This window comes from Indicator indicator, chromosome 26 (assembly GCF_027791375.1).
Source record: "Indicator indicator isolate 239-I01 chromosome 26, UM_Iind_1.1, whole genome shotgun sequence".
Taxonomy (NCBI): domain Eukaryota; kingdom Metazoa; phylum Chordata; class Aves; order Piciformes; family Indicatoridae; genus Indicator; species Indicator indicator.
The window spans coordinates 1,728,504-1,744,697 of NC_072035.1; the positions used below are offsets into that span (position 1 = coordinate 1,728,504).

Consider the following 16,194-nt stretch of genomic DNA (forward strand, 5'->3'; position numbering starts at 1 on the left):
ATTGATTGATTCTGTTCCATTTTGACCATTTTCTTGGTTTGCAGAAAAGAAATTCGTGCCCTTGGAAGCCTAGTTATATCCAGCAAAACTTCTTCAGTTCAACTTGCAAGTTAGGTTATGCCTCATGCCAGAGATGAGGGCCTTGTCACTGCTCTAAATTGTTTCCTGTAGCAGTATTGGGAAACTATGAATAATAACTTTTATTTTTAACTTCCAAATTCTTCATGTTGCTTTAACTGTAAAGTTTAATTTCCTTTCAGGAGGAGTCAGCAGAATGGCGCCAGTTCCAAGCTGACCTGCAGACTGCAGTGGTTATAGCGAATGATATCAAGTCTGAGGCCCAGGAGGAGATAGGAGACCTGAAGCGTCGATTGCATGAAGCTCAGGAGAAAAACGAGAAGCTCACCAAAGAGCTGGAGGAAATCAAGTCACGCAAGTATGCAAAAGACAACATGGAAACAGCTATGGAGATCCACTATTTTAATTATTATTGAGAGCCCAGAAGCTGATAATCCTGTCACTAGGAGGATCTATATTGCAGCAAGTTGCTGAACAGAGACCTTAAAGGCTCAAAGTAGATGCGCTTACAAAAACAATGCTTGTGCCTTTATCCTCTAATCCATTCCCAAGTTTAGTCTGGTGCTTTTGACACACCAGGTTGAATTGGAGGGTTACTAGGTGGGTATGATTTCATAGAATGGTTTAGGTTGGAAGTGATCTCAAAAGGTTATCCAGTTCAACCCCACCTACAGTCAGCAGGGACATTCTCCACTAAATAAGGCTGCTCAGAGCCTTGTCAAGCCTGACAGGGTGAGGATGCCAGATCCCTCCAATTCTGCGGGATTCTTTTTTTTTTTTTTGGTGATGACTGTCCCTGTCCCTGTCTCAGGGAGGTCACAGTGTGGTTTCCCATGTCTGTCCCTTTCCCCAACTCCCCATTTTTCCTTAGCCTATCCACTTCCTCTCTTAGTTCTACCACCAGGGTGAGCAAACAGTCCCCCTATTCCCATCTCACAGATCTATTGTCCCTAATTCCAGCTGCTTGCAGAGAGAGGCTGTGGCACTGCCTGCAGCCAGAGCCCTGGCCAGCTGCGTGTTCTTAGGGCAGCTCAGTATGAGCCCATGCATCCCTTGCAGCAAGTGGAGGATGTGCACCATGGTTGAGCCTTCCTCAGTACTGCTGAGCTTGCTGGCTTACCTCTGGGCTGGGAGAGAGATTTCTATGAGTGGTGAGTGTAAGGTGATCACCCAACTAAGTCGTTTGAATGATTCTTGCTGATACATTTCAGCCATAACTGTAGTTGTTCCATTACTGCTTGCAAGTGAACCTTTGAGGTTACAGTTGCATTGTTGAAGGTAGAATTGAGGTGCTAATTCCAGTCAGTGTATTCATTACTATTTATACGCAAACATCTGAGATTCAAGTCACTTCAGACAAAGAACAGAGAGGGAACTGCATCGAATTTCGTGGAAGTGGTATCGCTGCTGCCTTGGAGGGAAGATGGTAAGGAAGTCTACTGCAGTGTCTGAAGCAAAAATCAGTCAATGTTTTATTATTGCAGACTGCAGAAAACAGATTGCTTTAAACACTCTTGTCTTGTGAGTGACAATACAGTAGCCACTATAAATATTCTGTACTGAAAGTCCAATTAGTGTTTTTTGAAGTGATTCATATGTTGCCTGAAAGCGGATGCCAGAACCTCCTTAGAATGCATTTGAATTGTTTTCTGTTTGTGCATGTGAAAAAAAAAAAAAATCTCCCCTCTGAGCTGATTATTTTCTTGTGAAATATTTAAGGCTCTTTTTTTTTCCCCATCCTTGTGTACATGCGTGTGTGAGATAGGAGCAGAAATTAAGCCTTAAATCAAGTATTGATTGGCTAGAATTTTCACCTGGTGCTTAAGCTCTCCAGCTGGCAAGCAGTAAGAATTTACAGTGATAATTTATTCCTAAATTACAGGGGAAAGAAAACTAGATTAGTGTAATGAGCAATTTGGATCATAGATTTTAATTTGACTTCAAATTTGTGTTGCTTTTTCTAAGACTTTGTATGCTAAAATGATTTTTAAGTTCCTTAAATGGGCTGCATATTAATTGCAGGCAGGAAGAGGAGCGTGGTCGAGTGTACAATTACATGAATGCTGTGGAGAGAGATCTGGCAGCTCTGAGGCAGGGAATGGGCCTGAGTCGCAGATCCTCCACCTCCTCGGAGCCAACTCCCACTGTAAAAACACTCATCAAGTCATTTGACAGTGCCTCCCAAGGTAATGGTTTTCAGCTCGTGTGGTACCTGCACCAGGTTACAATTTTGCATGTGTTGACAGACACTTCTAATGGCTTAGCTAATGCAAGGGCAGGTTGGTTGATTGTGCTGTCATGACCTGCAAGTGGTGGCTGAAACAGACAAACCAAGGTGCATAACAGATTGTTCACTGTGGTTAGGTGTAAGCATCTTTTTTCTTTTCTCTATCTTTTATTTTTCTTGACTGTTGCATTGCCAGTGACTCATATGCTAAATGCTTTGATTCACTGCTCCTGTGTTTCAGAAATACATAAACACATATTGCACACATAATCATAACTGGGAGCACAGCTGATTGCAGCCTGGCTCTTAAAATGTGATCGTAATGCAGCAAATTAAGCATTCTGAAAGCCATCTAAGTTTGTTTCTTCTAATAACTTGCATTCTTAAAGTCTAAAGTGCTGATGAATGCTTAAAATAAGGTCCACGCAGTCTCATCTATTAAAAGATACAGGGAGTGTCTTCTAAAATGAAGAAGACCTCCCTGTTGAGACATTGGATTTTACTATAACCCTGATTGTGGAAACAGCTGCTGTTGTCCTCCTCTCTAGTTCAGCAGAGTAAGAAATCTAAGTAATTATCCTGGAATGAGAAATACTTGAGTTAAGCTTTGACTGCATATGAGACTTTGTATGGATTCAGATATTTCCTTCAGCAGGCCTTTTGGCTTTGAATTTCATTTACAGTAATAGTGTCACTGTAATTCCCTGATATAAAAGGTTTGGCTACAAGTAGATTTAAAGTACTGTGCTATGCATGGCAAATTGGTTTTTGTGCAGAAGAATCTCCATATTGGCAATTCCATAAATGTATTCCACACTTGTTTTCTTTGTTACAAAGCTTTGCTTGCCTGGCCTTAATTTTAAAGAGTTGTTTTTAATCTCTTACTGGATAAAGGTGTTTACTGCCAGAGTTAGTTTGGTAAAATGATCCATCACTTCTCCTTCGGTTCAGTCTTATTTCAAGATTCTATCTGCCTTCTTCCTCAGCATTAGAGTCTAATCATGCTATTAAATAATCAAACGACTGGTTCACTAACTCAGCATTTGTCTGGTTTCATAGGTTTCTAAACATGTTATTTGTTTAACCCCAGAATTTCAAGGACTACCATTATATGTAGTAGCTATGGGCTTCAGTTGGAAGTGAGAAAGGAAAAGGTGGTGATCCATGTTACCTGTCCTGTCATACTGGCAGACCCAGGAGCCTGCGATCATCTTGTTAATTATCTGGAGATCAGAGAACTAGTAATGCCATCCTTTACATCAGCCAGGGTAATAGTGCCCTGCGCCTTAGCCTTGTCCACCCCCACAAAACTTCTGTTTTTGCCATGGATGATATGTTCAAGTCAGTGTAATTAGAGAGGAGTAAATGTGTAGGCATACTTGTGAGTGATTTGCAGTCAGTTACTCATTGAAATTCTGAAAGCTGTGATCTGGTAGAACCAGAAATGTGAAGGACAGGGTGAGAGCTCACTGTAGCAGCCAGTCTCCTGTGTCACTGCAGGACAGTGTAGTGCTCACCGTGGCTTTTTTTCTCTTTCTCTTAGTTCCAAGCCCTGCTGCTGCTGCTGCGATTCCTCGCACTCCCCTGAGCCCAAGTCCCATGAAAACTCCCCCGGCTGCTGCTGTGTCCCCTATGCAGGTGGGTGTCTTAGGACTGCTCTTAGTCCTTTGTGAAAAAGAGCATGTGAAGCTACAGGTGGTAATACACAAACCCGTCTGACTCTGGGGGGCCATAAAAATGTTGCCCCAGGTAAGTAACTACCAAAATGTTCACTCTAACGAAAGAGTCTTTCACTGAGAACCATGTTGGCATCATTTGGAAGTTGTCGTTGAATATTCCCAACCCTTATTATTCCTGTGCTGCTGAGAAGCATGAGAGGGAAAACTTTATCTGCATTCCTTAGTTCTGGAGTTGCTCTTTGTCAATTTAGTCCTGCCTGGCATGGAAACAGCAGTAATACCCTCTGGGCACTAGGCTGGGGTTTGTGCAGAGTCTGTTGGCAGTCGTCAGTACAAATGTATCCCATGTTGCCTGGGCTTCCGATAGCAGACCTGGCCAGAGAGGAATGGAGTTATTGTGTTATTTGATCGTCTTTGCTCATTTTGCACTGACTGAGAGCTTGGCCAGTTGGTGATTGTGCTGTGTGTTCTGTGCTGTCCCCTCTGAAGCTTTGTGGGTTTGCTCAGCTGCTTCTGGAGCCTCAGTGTGCTAAGTTTGTGGCAGTAGCGCTCTGGTGCTCAGCTGTGTAGAGCACTGCTGGTTCTCTTACTTCACTGGCTGCATGAAGTGAGATTTTGCCAACAGCCAACAAGTTTAAAGATGAAGCAGATGAGACCAGATTCACAAAGAAAAGTCAAAGAATGTACTCTGGTTTACTCCTTTACCATTACTAATTCGTCTGCTGCCTTCGAGGTCACTAACCAGGCGGCCCACAGCTTGGTTATTGCTGGAGGTCAGTGTGATGTTTTGGTGCTAAATCCTCTGTGTCCATTGAAGAATCTCTGTCCATATTGGCTTTAATTGCTCTAGGAACAATACCTGGAGACTGGCTGTTCTCCCATGCTCAGACTAGTGCAGCTTTTATTCATTTAGGAGTGGATTTCATAAAACAAATATCCTCAAATGTTTTTGTGAGAGCTTCTGCTACCTCATGGGGATCAGTCAACTCCTGACAGCAGTTTTCTAAAGTTAGATGTGACAAGCTTTCTGACAGATCCTTTGTTCCTGTTGATCTGTCTTTATATTTCTGTTTCTTTTTGTGCTCTTGTAGGAAGAGGCACATTTAATCTCATGTTCTAAAACATTAGACCAGAGCTGTAGCAGACAAGAGAATGAATGAAGCCCAAAGCTTATTTCACTTTATTTACCTGTAAATTAACCATGAATCAATGAAATATCATCAACTACTGCAAACCTGCTCAGGTTTACAGCTCTTGAGCTGATGTTCTGAATCTTGAATTCTACTTCTGAGATAGCCGGTCATTAACAGCTGGATACCCATTCGTGAGAAGCATTGCCTGAGGAGCGAAGGGTGTGTAAATGAAAATGGTTTCTATTGTCTGTTTGAAGATAGGTGGTTTTCTTGAAAGTATTTGTAATTATCCAGAAGGCAGCTGGTTTTGTGACCTCAGTTATGTAAATTGCATTTGAAGAATATTTTCTGCTCAAGAGAGAAGGGGGTGTGGGTTCATCATTTCCTTTTCCTTATTTTCATGTTACTGCTTCATTTTCTGCTGTGTTGGTTTGTGGAATGTTTGTGTAATTTTTTTTTGTCTGTGCTGCTTGCTCTCTTGCAATTGGAGAGCAAGATTTTAGTAAGCCCCACCTTGTAGAAGTTGTCCATGGTTTAAGATCTTGAGTGGGGGGTGTTGCAGTGTTCATTATCATTAATCTCAGTTGCTTTTAAATGCTGCAAATACTGCAAAACGATTTGGGAAGAGAGGTACAAGGAAAGCGCTCTTCAGAATGTAAAATCAACCCTGCTGGGTTAGCCCAGAGCTTAGCTGAGCTGTGCCACTGAGAGTGACCAGAGAGATGCCTAGGGAGGAGTGCAAGGACAATGAAGCCTTTCTGTTGCTTTCCCTGAGAGCTTTATTTTTCTCCCCTATAGAGAATGCCAAGTGGAGCTAGATAAACATTAGTTGATTCATTTTCCCCTCATTTGCAGTGTTAGTCACCACGCTACTATTGGTAGTTGTAAGCTACGCAATAAGGAACTAGGCACAGCGAAAGTAAGCCCTGTCTGCAGCGTCAACAGCAGCAAAAAGACAAACAGTTCACTTTATAACAAGGAGACAAGGCCAGTGCACAGCAGGTTACAGCTGAGCAATGCAGCCACTTTCTGGGAATATCCGTGAAGGATGTTTGTTCTTCAGTGATAGCAGGAAGCCAAGAGGGTGACAAAGGTGCTTGGTTAGCCAGCACTGGTGCTGCTCCCTGCTATACCTGGGTTTCCTGGCTGAAGCTCTCTACTACCTTGTAATGACAGACCCAAAGCTAACCAGAATGAAATCTTTCTTCTAACCTCTTTATTTAACTACTGTAACAATTCCTTTGGGGATGAGTAGAGGAGTGGCACAAAATGCCTCTCACTTCGGTATGGGCCCTGTCCTTTACTTTAGAAACAAATAAAATGCTTTCCTAAGTGGCTGAACTTTAATGCAAGCTTGAAATGCCAGCTCTTGCAGGAAGCAGTTGTAGGGCCTTTTTAGCATGACTCAACTGCAGTCACTTTTATCTGCACATGTAAAGGAATAGTCTTTGTAGTACGTGCAGGGGTTTTGATAGGCAGGGGGATTAAATTCTTCATCCGGTGTTGGCAGTTGTGTTCTCCATCTGATTTCCAGCACAAAAGCACAGTTCTAATTTGAGTCTAAATGATCAGTAAGTGGCCCTGTAATCCTGCCTGTGCTGTGGGATGCTGCAAACTCTATACTGCTAACTTTTTTTAATCGCAGTTTTGATTTGTCTGGCAAGCCTACATGATTTGGCATGGGGAACATCTGACCTTTGTTATCGTATGAAGATAAGGCTCATTTAATCTCACCTCATCCTGGGCCAGACACAGTGCTGAGTTTTCAGGGTAAATGCATTACTGGAGTGATTATGATTAAATATTGGAATCTGCTAGAAAGGATGGGGTGAATAAAGTATACTATAATTTGCAATAAGCTCTTGGAAATGATTAATTACAAAAGATAGTAATTGTGGGTGATTTTCACAAGTCTTCAGCAACACAAGATGAGTTTTGGCAACCGTGAGGATAATGATTGCACTGTACTCGCCACTTGTGTGATACTAACGTGCTTATTGCAGCACTGTCCAGTGGCTGCTGAACTGTTGTGTGCAAGCCTTGACACACTGTGATCATGGACTTGCACTCCAAGCTGCCAGAAGCTATGCATTGCTGGGCATTTCAAATAAAACTGGAAAAGAAAAAGCTAGTTTAAAGCTGAACAAAAATTAAAAGTGCCCTGAGAGAGAAAAGATTTTTTTATATTTGTAAAGTTTTTTCTCTTTGTATTTTATTACATATTGTGACAAATACCAAATTGTCTCCTTAGAGTTGTTCCACAGAGCATTTTGGTTAACTAGATGGTAACAAAAGCTCCTGACATTCTGAATTAAAAAAATAGCTTTTTTTCGGGAAGGTTATCTTAGCAGAGGTAGTTGGTGGCACTGCAGGCAGTACAGCATTATCCTGGTTTTCCAGGAAAAGGCACAAAGATGTAGAGGAACATGTTGATGACACACATCCAGCTCTGCAATCTCAGTTCCCTAAAGGAGGTTGTGTTAGCTTCAACAGATCACACTGGACCAGAACAGGTTTGTACAAACAAAACATAAAGGAAGGTGAAAATGAATACAAAAATGACAAGAAACTTCCCAGCAGCGTTGATCTGAGGAACAGGTCTCAGTTGGAAGAGGTGAATGTTGCTCCATCAATGCCCATTGTGTGGCTGTATACATTCAGCTGGCAGATCAGCAGGTATGGCAAGCACAACCTCTTCCACAAAGTAATTTTAAAGCTTCTCTTGGGTTTTTTAGATCTTTCAAGGCAGTAATAATGTTGTATTTGAGTTTCTAAAACTGCTTCTGCAATTCCATTTGGGAGTTTTTTTACCTTTCTGTTTAACACAAGTATTTTTCCATTTCAGAGGCATTCTATAAGTGGACCAATCTCAGCATCAAAACCCCTTGCCACACTGACAGACAAAAGGCCAAGCTATGCTGAAATCCCTGTTCAAGGTATTGAGCCAAGGTCATTGAAACTTCCCAGCCATGCTATTAATAGTGTAAAAAACAATTTATACCATTAATTTATGTCATATTTATATTTAACATTGATTTATATAATATCCAAAGCATTAGGATATGTTTTTAATCATCAAAACCTTATCATAGACTATCTCAGGCTCAAGATTTTCTTACTTGTTTCTTCTCACATGGTGATATAAAGATGCTTTTTTGAATTTTCAGCAAACCCCTCGTTGCATGCTGCTAACTTGGCATTATTCTGACTGGTTTTCATGTGTGCACAAACTGAGGTCACTTGCCAAATCAAGATAAAATGATTCCAGGGACATGTCTTGCAACTGTCTGCTAGCTATTAAAAATCCACACCTCAAGGGGGGTTCCGTATTGTGTGGCTGCAAGGCTTTTTCTCCCCCAAAGTAAAGCAAGGCTGATGGCAGGCCTTGCATTTCATGTGAATAAAAAAATCCCAATTTGTTAAGTATTGCATTTTCAGGAGCCAGATGAAAAATGGAATGGAATGAAATTGAGTGTTGATTTATCTGTTTCCCAATATTTCCCTGTTCTGTGAGCTTTGTTTTGTCTCTCAAAGCCCTGCTCACAATGTGCTCTTCCTGTGAGAATGAATGGCTATCATGTGGTGGGTGTAGCCCTCTGATTTATGCCTGCTTTTAGGCGGGTTTTTTGGTAGATGTTTCTCAAGATAATCCCCATATGACTCCAGGCTGAATATTTCCTCTCAGTTTGGTATTCCAGAGGTCCAATGCTTTCTGAAGGCTTGTTTTTTTTTTTTTTCTTTCTGTAGCAGTTCATAATAGCCTGTATGTGCCAGATTTCCTTCTTGCCTTTGTTGGATGCACAGTGAGGTTATTTGTACAGAATGAGGTTATTTGTACAATGCAGCTGGAGCTTTAATTTTAGAAACCTGGATATTTTTAGGAATATTGAAATGCCTTTCCAAGAAGATAGTTTAGGATTCTTTAATTGTTGCAGAGGTCATGGGGGGAGACATAAACTTAAACACAACAGGAGGGGTGTGCTTCAGGTGGGTCTTGTGTTTTCAGCGTAGTCAGTTAAAGTAGGAGCAGGGCTGCATTCTAGTGGAGAGTGTCCTAGACAGAATTCCTGCTTCCAACCATAGAGATTTTAAAGCACCTCTGCAGTATTGTCCCATTTTCAACTAACTAATGAGGGTTTGCTTTTTTAAACCCTTATTCCTTGTTTTCTTTTTTTTTTTTAATATCCCAAGGAGTATTTCTAAGTGTTTCTACATAGGAGTATGTAAAAGTTTGGTTACAGTCTAAAGGTTTTATTTGAAGGGCTATTTCTTCACTAATAGGAAATAGTTTTGATTTGATGGTAGAGAAAATGAATTTTGTTGTAATTTGGTTTTGCTCATCAGCAGCAAACAGAACTAATCTTTCTGTACAACCTGTGAAGAGCAACCTTTCTGGACTTCACTGCGGGGACGAGGAGGAAAGCATGTTTCGATTTAAAAATAAAAAACCCCAACAATAGACCAAAGGAAGAAAAATATGGGGTCAGGGTGATCTGCTTTCCACATCGAATGGCATTTGGTATATTTTTGGCCATGTACTGATTAAGGATTTCTTGCTCAGCCTTTTGGTTTAACAATTCTGTTTTTATAGACCAGGGCAAGTGGATTATGAAGAGTTCTTACAGGAAAAGAATTAAGGAGGTCACTGATAATGAGCAAATTGAAGCTTTTTCCTTCATGCAGGTAGAAACAGCCAGACTCAGGCACTGCTAAATGATATTCATGACTCATATCTAAATGTTTTACATTGAAGCGGAATCTTTGTTAATGATGTTTTCTGTTGCTTTGCTTTGCCCAGAACATTTGTTGAGAACATCCTCTACCAGCAGACCAGCATCGCTGCCAAGGGTGCCCGCTATGGAAAGTGCCAAATCTATTTCTGGTAATACCACAGTTTTTAGCTTATTAGTATTAGGAATTCTCATTTCAGTGCTGTACTTGGAGATCTGCTTTATTTTTTCAAGAGAGAACTTTGGTTTTCATACCATCAGGTTGTTGTTACAAAACCTCTCTTTGTATATTTGGAATAGCTTCATTTTCTGTTGGAGTTTTGGGGAAAGAAACTAAAGTCCAGTGGTAAAATAATATTATGGTTTATTGTGCCAAGTGGAATTGACGAGACTTTTTGTAACTGCTGCTCTAGTGTCATCATTGCACATACAGACCTGCACCAACCCAGTGGATGAGTATGAGTTATGAATGGAACAGTTGACTTCTATCTCATCTTTCCTTGTATTATATGTGAGGAAAGAAACTGTTCTTGGCTATTACTTTTTACTGCTTGGATGCAGGGTTTTTTTATTTTTATCCTTTTCCAACTGAGCAATACCATTTTTCTTTGTGGCAAGAATTATTGTCAATAGTTTCAAATAAGAGGATTGTTCTTTTGGGGTAACAACTGCATCATTATCCATTATCTAATACAGATAAATGGGTTTGCATATTACTTAGCAAAACTTCTACCCTTTCTGTAGGATAGAAGAATGTCTGCAGTGAATAGTTTTTTGGTTTAATAGCCCATTTGTGACTGGCATAACCCACAAATATTCTTTAGTAATTACTTGCAGTGGTTGCTACATGTTTGATGCTAACCTTGGATCTGTGAAAAATAGATTTGCTGACTAGAAGTTGATACAGAGTGTTGGGAGTATTAGTTTACTGTCAAGCTGACATCTCAGTATCATCAGGGCTTCAAAAAAACCCAAATCTTTTAAGATTTATCATTCAAAAGGCGAAGTTTAGCCTTTGATAAAATCAAGCAAGCTCTGTGGAATGTGGTTGAATAGTCTTAGGTCAGTCTCTGATGTACTTGATGATATTTAATTAATGTCCAGAACATTACAGGCGTGCCAGTTCTTCATGAAAATTAAATGGAAATAAAGCAGCTGTCATCTCTAAGCTGTCCCGATTTGGGGTTTCTTTTTTCTTAGCTGCTTGAAGCTTAGCAACATAAGTACTTAGAACTAGAGAAGATTAAGTGATTTTGTGTTACAATTCCTTTTCATTCATTAAATCCTTCAAATGCAAGGGGTGATACTACATGAAGATACATTTGTTCGCTTGAAGGTCTGGGCTGAATCAAAGATTGGTAGTACAGCCTGAATCTTGGGCTTTTCCTAAGGGAAATGTACCAAGGAAAAGCAAAGTGTTGAAGCCTAGTGTCGAATATAGGTCTCTGTGTGTGGTTTCTTGTCAGAGAGCAAGTCTAAGCTGGAAAGTTTTCTGTTTGCAAATGACAAATATGTAGGCATTTTCCCACTTAGTCTCTCGAAGAAGTAGTGAAGAAATCAAGAGAGATATCAGTGCCCCAGATGGAGCATCTCCAGCGTCTCTCATGGCAATGGGCACCACCTCACCACAGCTGTCACTCTCCTCCTCTCCAACGGCATCAGTCACCCCTACCACCAGGAGCCGAATAAGGTCAAAAGCTTTTTTGTGGTGTACTGAAATGTGTTAATTCCATAGCTGCTTGTCTGTATGTATCTGATAAGTGATACTGGCACTAAGGCTGCAAACTCTGCTGCCACCCCCACTAATAACAATCTTCAGTAATCTTTGACAGCTTCAGAAAGTGGGTTTTGCAGCTCAATGCGTGTCTTTAAAAGCCCAGCCAGCAGATAGGCTTTTTAGAGCTTAGGATTTTAACAGCAAAGCTGAGCTCCACTAGCAAACCAAGTGAAGCCAACACTGAGTGTAAAACGTCACGAATCCAAACTCATGAAATGAGTTATTAGCATGTTGAACAAATCTTTCAGAGATACTTGGACTCGGGGAGATCATGCAATAAACCCTCACTTTTGTAATCACAGCTGGAGACAAAAGGCACCATGACTAGGTCTTGATTCCAGCCACTGCCATCTCCTCTAAACAGCTGTGAGTGAATGGGCCAGGGTTACTTGTCCCATAAGGCAAGTCTAAGTAACAAATGGCCAGGCAATCCCCTTCCATTAGTAAGATAAAAAGATGAGTCTGTGATAAATTTGAACATTTTCCCATCTGTAGCATTACCACTTAAAGGACTTCAAAATATTTAAGCCTCATGTTATGCGAGTGAAGTTTGTGCTGAGCCCTGTTTCACCGACTGGGAAACTGGCAGACAAAGGTTAAATTGCTTTTTGAAGACCATTTAACACAGAGTTTCCTGACAAAGCTTTTGTCCAGCAGAAATACTAAACCCTGAATGTTCTGAGGCATTTGCAACATGTCATAATTACATTAGAAATGGTGAAGTTATTTAGTTGTGGGAGCTGTTGAAAAAGAGGCATGCCTCAGTGCTGCTCTCGTTTCACTGGACACAAATCAAATTGAGTTTGGATCCATGGGTATTTTACCAGCATTAATTAAATAGCATGAGTGTGCTAGCACCTAAACTTGGACTGAGTACATCCAGACATTTAAAAAAAACTTAGAACACCTGTATGTGAACTTTGACCTGGTAATGTATAAAACTGCATTGCTGGCAGCCTGCAGCCTATACCATGACACTTCATGGTAAATTGTGCAGTGACAATTCTGACATCATTACTTTGCCATCTGGCCATTAGCTGCAGTGCTGAGCGCTACCAGAGGAGCTGGCAGTGGAGTCTGCAGCAGGGGGTGTGTAGTGATGAGCAGGCTCTCTGGAACCGTCCTCAGAATGTCACTGCTGGGCTTTAGTTTGTGCTCATGGTTCCCTCTACTCCCCTACCTTCTTCTGGAAGTTGGTGTAGAATAAACAGTTATTGCTATAGTTCACTAAAACAAACATTTGTGGTTTACCATTCCCTGTGCTTCACTGGCCCTTTGATTTGGAATAGAGCTGACCTCGCACTTTAACTCACAGGATTTATTTGTCAGGCCATTCCTCATTGTCTCCATACAACATACACTAATTTATTTTCTTCAGCAATGTTTTCAAAGCTGTGAGAACCTGATCTAAACCATGTGCACAGCCTGAGAACAGGCTGTGCAACTCCCTCATGGCTGAGCAGTATGGTGAGCGTAAAGAGAAGGCAGCTTGAATTTGAATTCTCTTATGTTGTCCCAAATCTCACTTCTAAAGTCCTTTCAGTGCTGCATAACCTTCCCATTGTTATCTGGTTCAGTCACTGATGTAAAAAATGCCCCAGTTTGGCTTGTTGAAACAGGGACTGATGGAAGAGCTGAAGTACAGAATTTCTTGAAGCATCATTCTGGCTGTGTGGTGCCTGTGAGGTTCAGATGCAGTCATCTATTCAGATACTTTATTTCCTATTTAAAATACACCATCAGCATCTCCCTTGTCATGCTGAATCTGTCTGAGATTAGCAGTGAGGTTGGAAGGCTCCTGCTGCCTGTTTCCTGTTGATTGTTCTGTTGTGGATATTTTCATGGCTGTTTCAAATATTATCTCGTTCTAAGCAACTCTGAGATCTTGCCATCTGTATTTCAGTGAAGGCAGCCAAGCAAACTGCAATGCATCTACCAAATATTAGTGCCTTAGAAGCCTTTCTGCACATTGGCACATGTTCTCTTTGATGTGTTGAGTGACAGATGGGGGTACATGGAACAGTCTCTGGTGTTCTGTTGGTAGCACACATGCACAAAGAAATCCACATTCCCTGCATGCTTTCTTTCCCTAGCAGGACCTGAAGGATTGCTACCTGTAAATCTGCAGCAGACAATGCCCTGCAAATACTCTGCATTTCCACATTCCATTCCTCTTTCAAGTCACTACATGGGTTGTAAAGAACAGAGAGTTGAAGATTTGAGAGTAAATGATGTAATCTGTGTGTCCTTTTGGAAATATCCCAAAGGAGTAACTCAGGGTATCATCCTGGTGGGTATTGGGAGAATCTTGCTTACGCTTTAAAAAGAGAACTCTTCTTAAAGGTGCCAGATAAGGAGATCTGTGCAGTGCGGACTCACTGGTAAATATTTGAAATTTCCAAATGGAAAGCATCAAAAACAGGAACAACTGCAGGCAGACTTCACACTCAGTAGCTCAGCTCCATCATGGTGTCATACCTAGTCCTTCTATGAAAGAGTGCTCACTAGAGTAAGCTACAGAAATACTGAATCATTGTAACGAGGCTGATACAGAAGTCTTAACCTCTAGAATTTTTTTTTTTTAATCTAGGCACTCATTTCTGAAACCAGGTACAGAGATGCTGATGATGTAAGACTTGTGAAAAAATGCCTAACTCACATAGCATTGTTCTTTTTGCCAGAGCATTGTTCTTTTTCCCCCCAACCTTTCCTTAGAAAAACAAACAAACAAAACCCCAAGAAAAACCCCTCAAACAACTTACTTCAGATGTTTTGAGAGACTGGAAGTGAGGTTACTTAATAGCTTTTATTGTGCCACGTATCAAATGGCAGATCAGCTCATTTAGATCTCCCTTGTCTTTTTTAAGAACTCCAGATCCCAGGTAAATGTTCTGTGAACACCACATTGCTCATATGCAAGCAAACTTGTTGTTTCAAGGTGACATTTGTAATCAGCCATGAGATGCCAAAGAGATACCATCAGTTTATTCTCTTTCTAAATACAAAATAAAATCACTTGAGTTAGCTTAATGGTTCAAGCTGGAACTTAGCATGTTGTGACTTTCATTTTCTGAACCTTTAGAAAAAATATCATTGAGGTTGAAAGACATAGGTAAAAAGGTTTAGTTTGAAGGGAAAAAAAGGATGATTTGCTAACAAAAGAATTGCTTCACAATAACTCTTACATCTCTGCAGGTATTTCTGTGTTCTGCTTTTCAGGCAATAGTGCTGTATCCTATTGCTTTCATTGGCACAGTAATTTGTCCTTTTTCTTGAAGCTTTTACAAGATAAATGTCTATTGCGAAAGATAAGGTTACAAGCTCTGAGTTGCACTTCTTCTTTGTTCCTAGGGAAGAGAGAAAAGATCCCCTGTCTGCTCTAGCCAGAGAATATGGAGGATCCAAGAGAAATGCCTTGCTGAAGTGGTGCCAGAAAAAAACAGAGGGGTATCAGGTAACTGTAAAGCTGTTTAACACTTTTGCAGCACGGTACACCCTGCCAGTGGCATAAAGCAGACTGCTCCACAGTTGACTGCCTAGATTGCAATGGCACCGGTATGTACTGTACTCTGTCCTGGGAACACGTGCTGCCAGTCCTAACTAACCACCATTAATAGCTCTTTACTCACTTTGCTCCATGCTGAGAATAGCTTTGCTCTTAAGGGGGCACCTGACCTCCTCCTGAGGTGCCTTAAAACAGCCTGCTGCAGATGGCACTCTTGAAAGGGTGACTGAAACTTTAGCAGCCTAAGGTGCCAGTGAGTGTTTCCCGAATGCAGGTCAGAATTCAGAGGTGTTTTTTGACAGTTTGTGTAGGGGTTTTGGACCTTTCAGAAGGCCTCCATTCAGTCTCTATTTGTGGACAGTTTGTTTTGTGAAGCCTGCATTGTCTTGCATTTTTGAGCTTGGCATTCTCCTGCAGTTGCAGACTATATTTTTCAGTTAGCTCAAATGTTATCAGAAGCCAAGAGAACTAACAAGATAACTATCCAGAGTGCTCCTGATTACATTATTTTTACAAAAGAATAGTGGCTTCAGCAAACTAAACCAGGATGTTAATAGTCTGCCCATGATGTATTTGTTTGGTTAACTCATTGAAAGCATTTGGAGTTCCCAACACAAGCCTCAGTTTAAGAACTTTACTCTTTCCATGACTTGAGGCTCACAATGCAGGAGGAAGTGGAGAGCTGCATAACAGGATGGTCCCCCATCCATAGGAAAAGTCGTCTCCAGGACAATGGACAGGCTGTGATAGCAGCCCTCCCCCTCTTCCTGTAGCTAAGCTGTGCTATTTCTGAGGATAAGCTGCTTTGTGGAAAGGGCCTTTCTCCTTCACCATGTGCTGAAAAAAGCAGGATGTTACATTTCCTTATAAATCCCCTAAAAACTGGAGGCAAAAATATTTTCCCATATTGTCTTGAAATGGAAAGATGAATTTGACAGCTTCCTTATCTGGTTAGGAAAAGTCATGGAAGGTATTTCCAACTTTTCATTCTATGGTTGTGTGCACATGCAAGAGGATGTTTTTGGGTTTTAGAGATCGCTGCTTGTAATTACTTGAGTTTTATAA

General features: G+C 41.0%; 1 protein-coding gene across 2 annotated transcripts in view; it reads left to right on the forward strand.

Moving 5' to 3' along the window:
* Positions 1–16,194, forward strand: part of SPECC1L (sperm antigen with calponin homology and coiled-coil domains 1 like) — a 44,400-nt gene that overhangs the window by 16,511 nt on the left and 11,695 nt on the right. For both annotated transcript variants that reach the window (XM_054392606.1, XM_054392607.1), the window contains exons 6-12: positions 261–436; positions 2,101–2,264; positions 3,849–3,943; positions 7,963–8,053; positions 9,916–9,999; positions 11,381–11,537; positions 14,976–15,078. In XM_054392606.1, the coding sequence (XP_054248581.1) occupies positions 261–436; positions 2,101–2,264; positions 3,849–3,943; positions 7,963–8,053; positions 9,916–9,999; positions 11,381–11,537; positions 14,976–15,078 (870 nt within the window). The remainder of the gene's footprint in view (positions 1–260; positions 437–2,100; positions 2,265–3,848; positions 3,944–7,962; positions 8,054–9,915; positions 10,000–11,380; positions 11,538–14,975; positions 15,079–16,194) is intronic.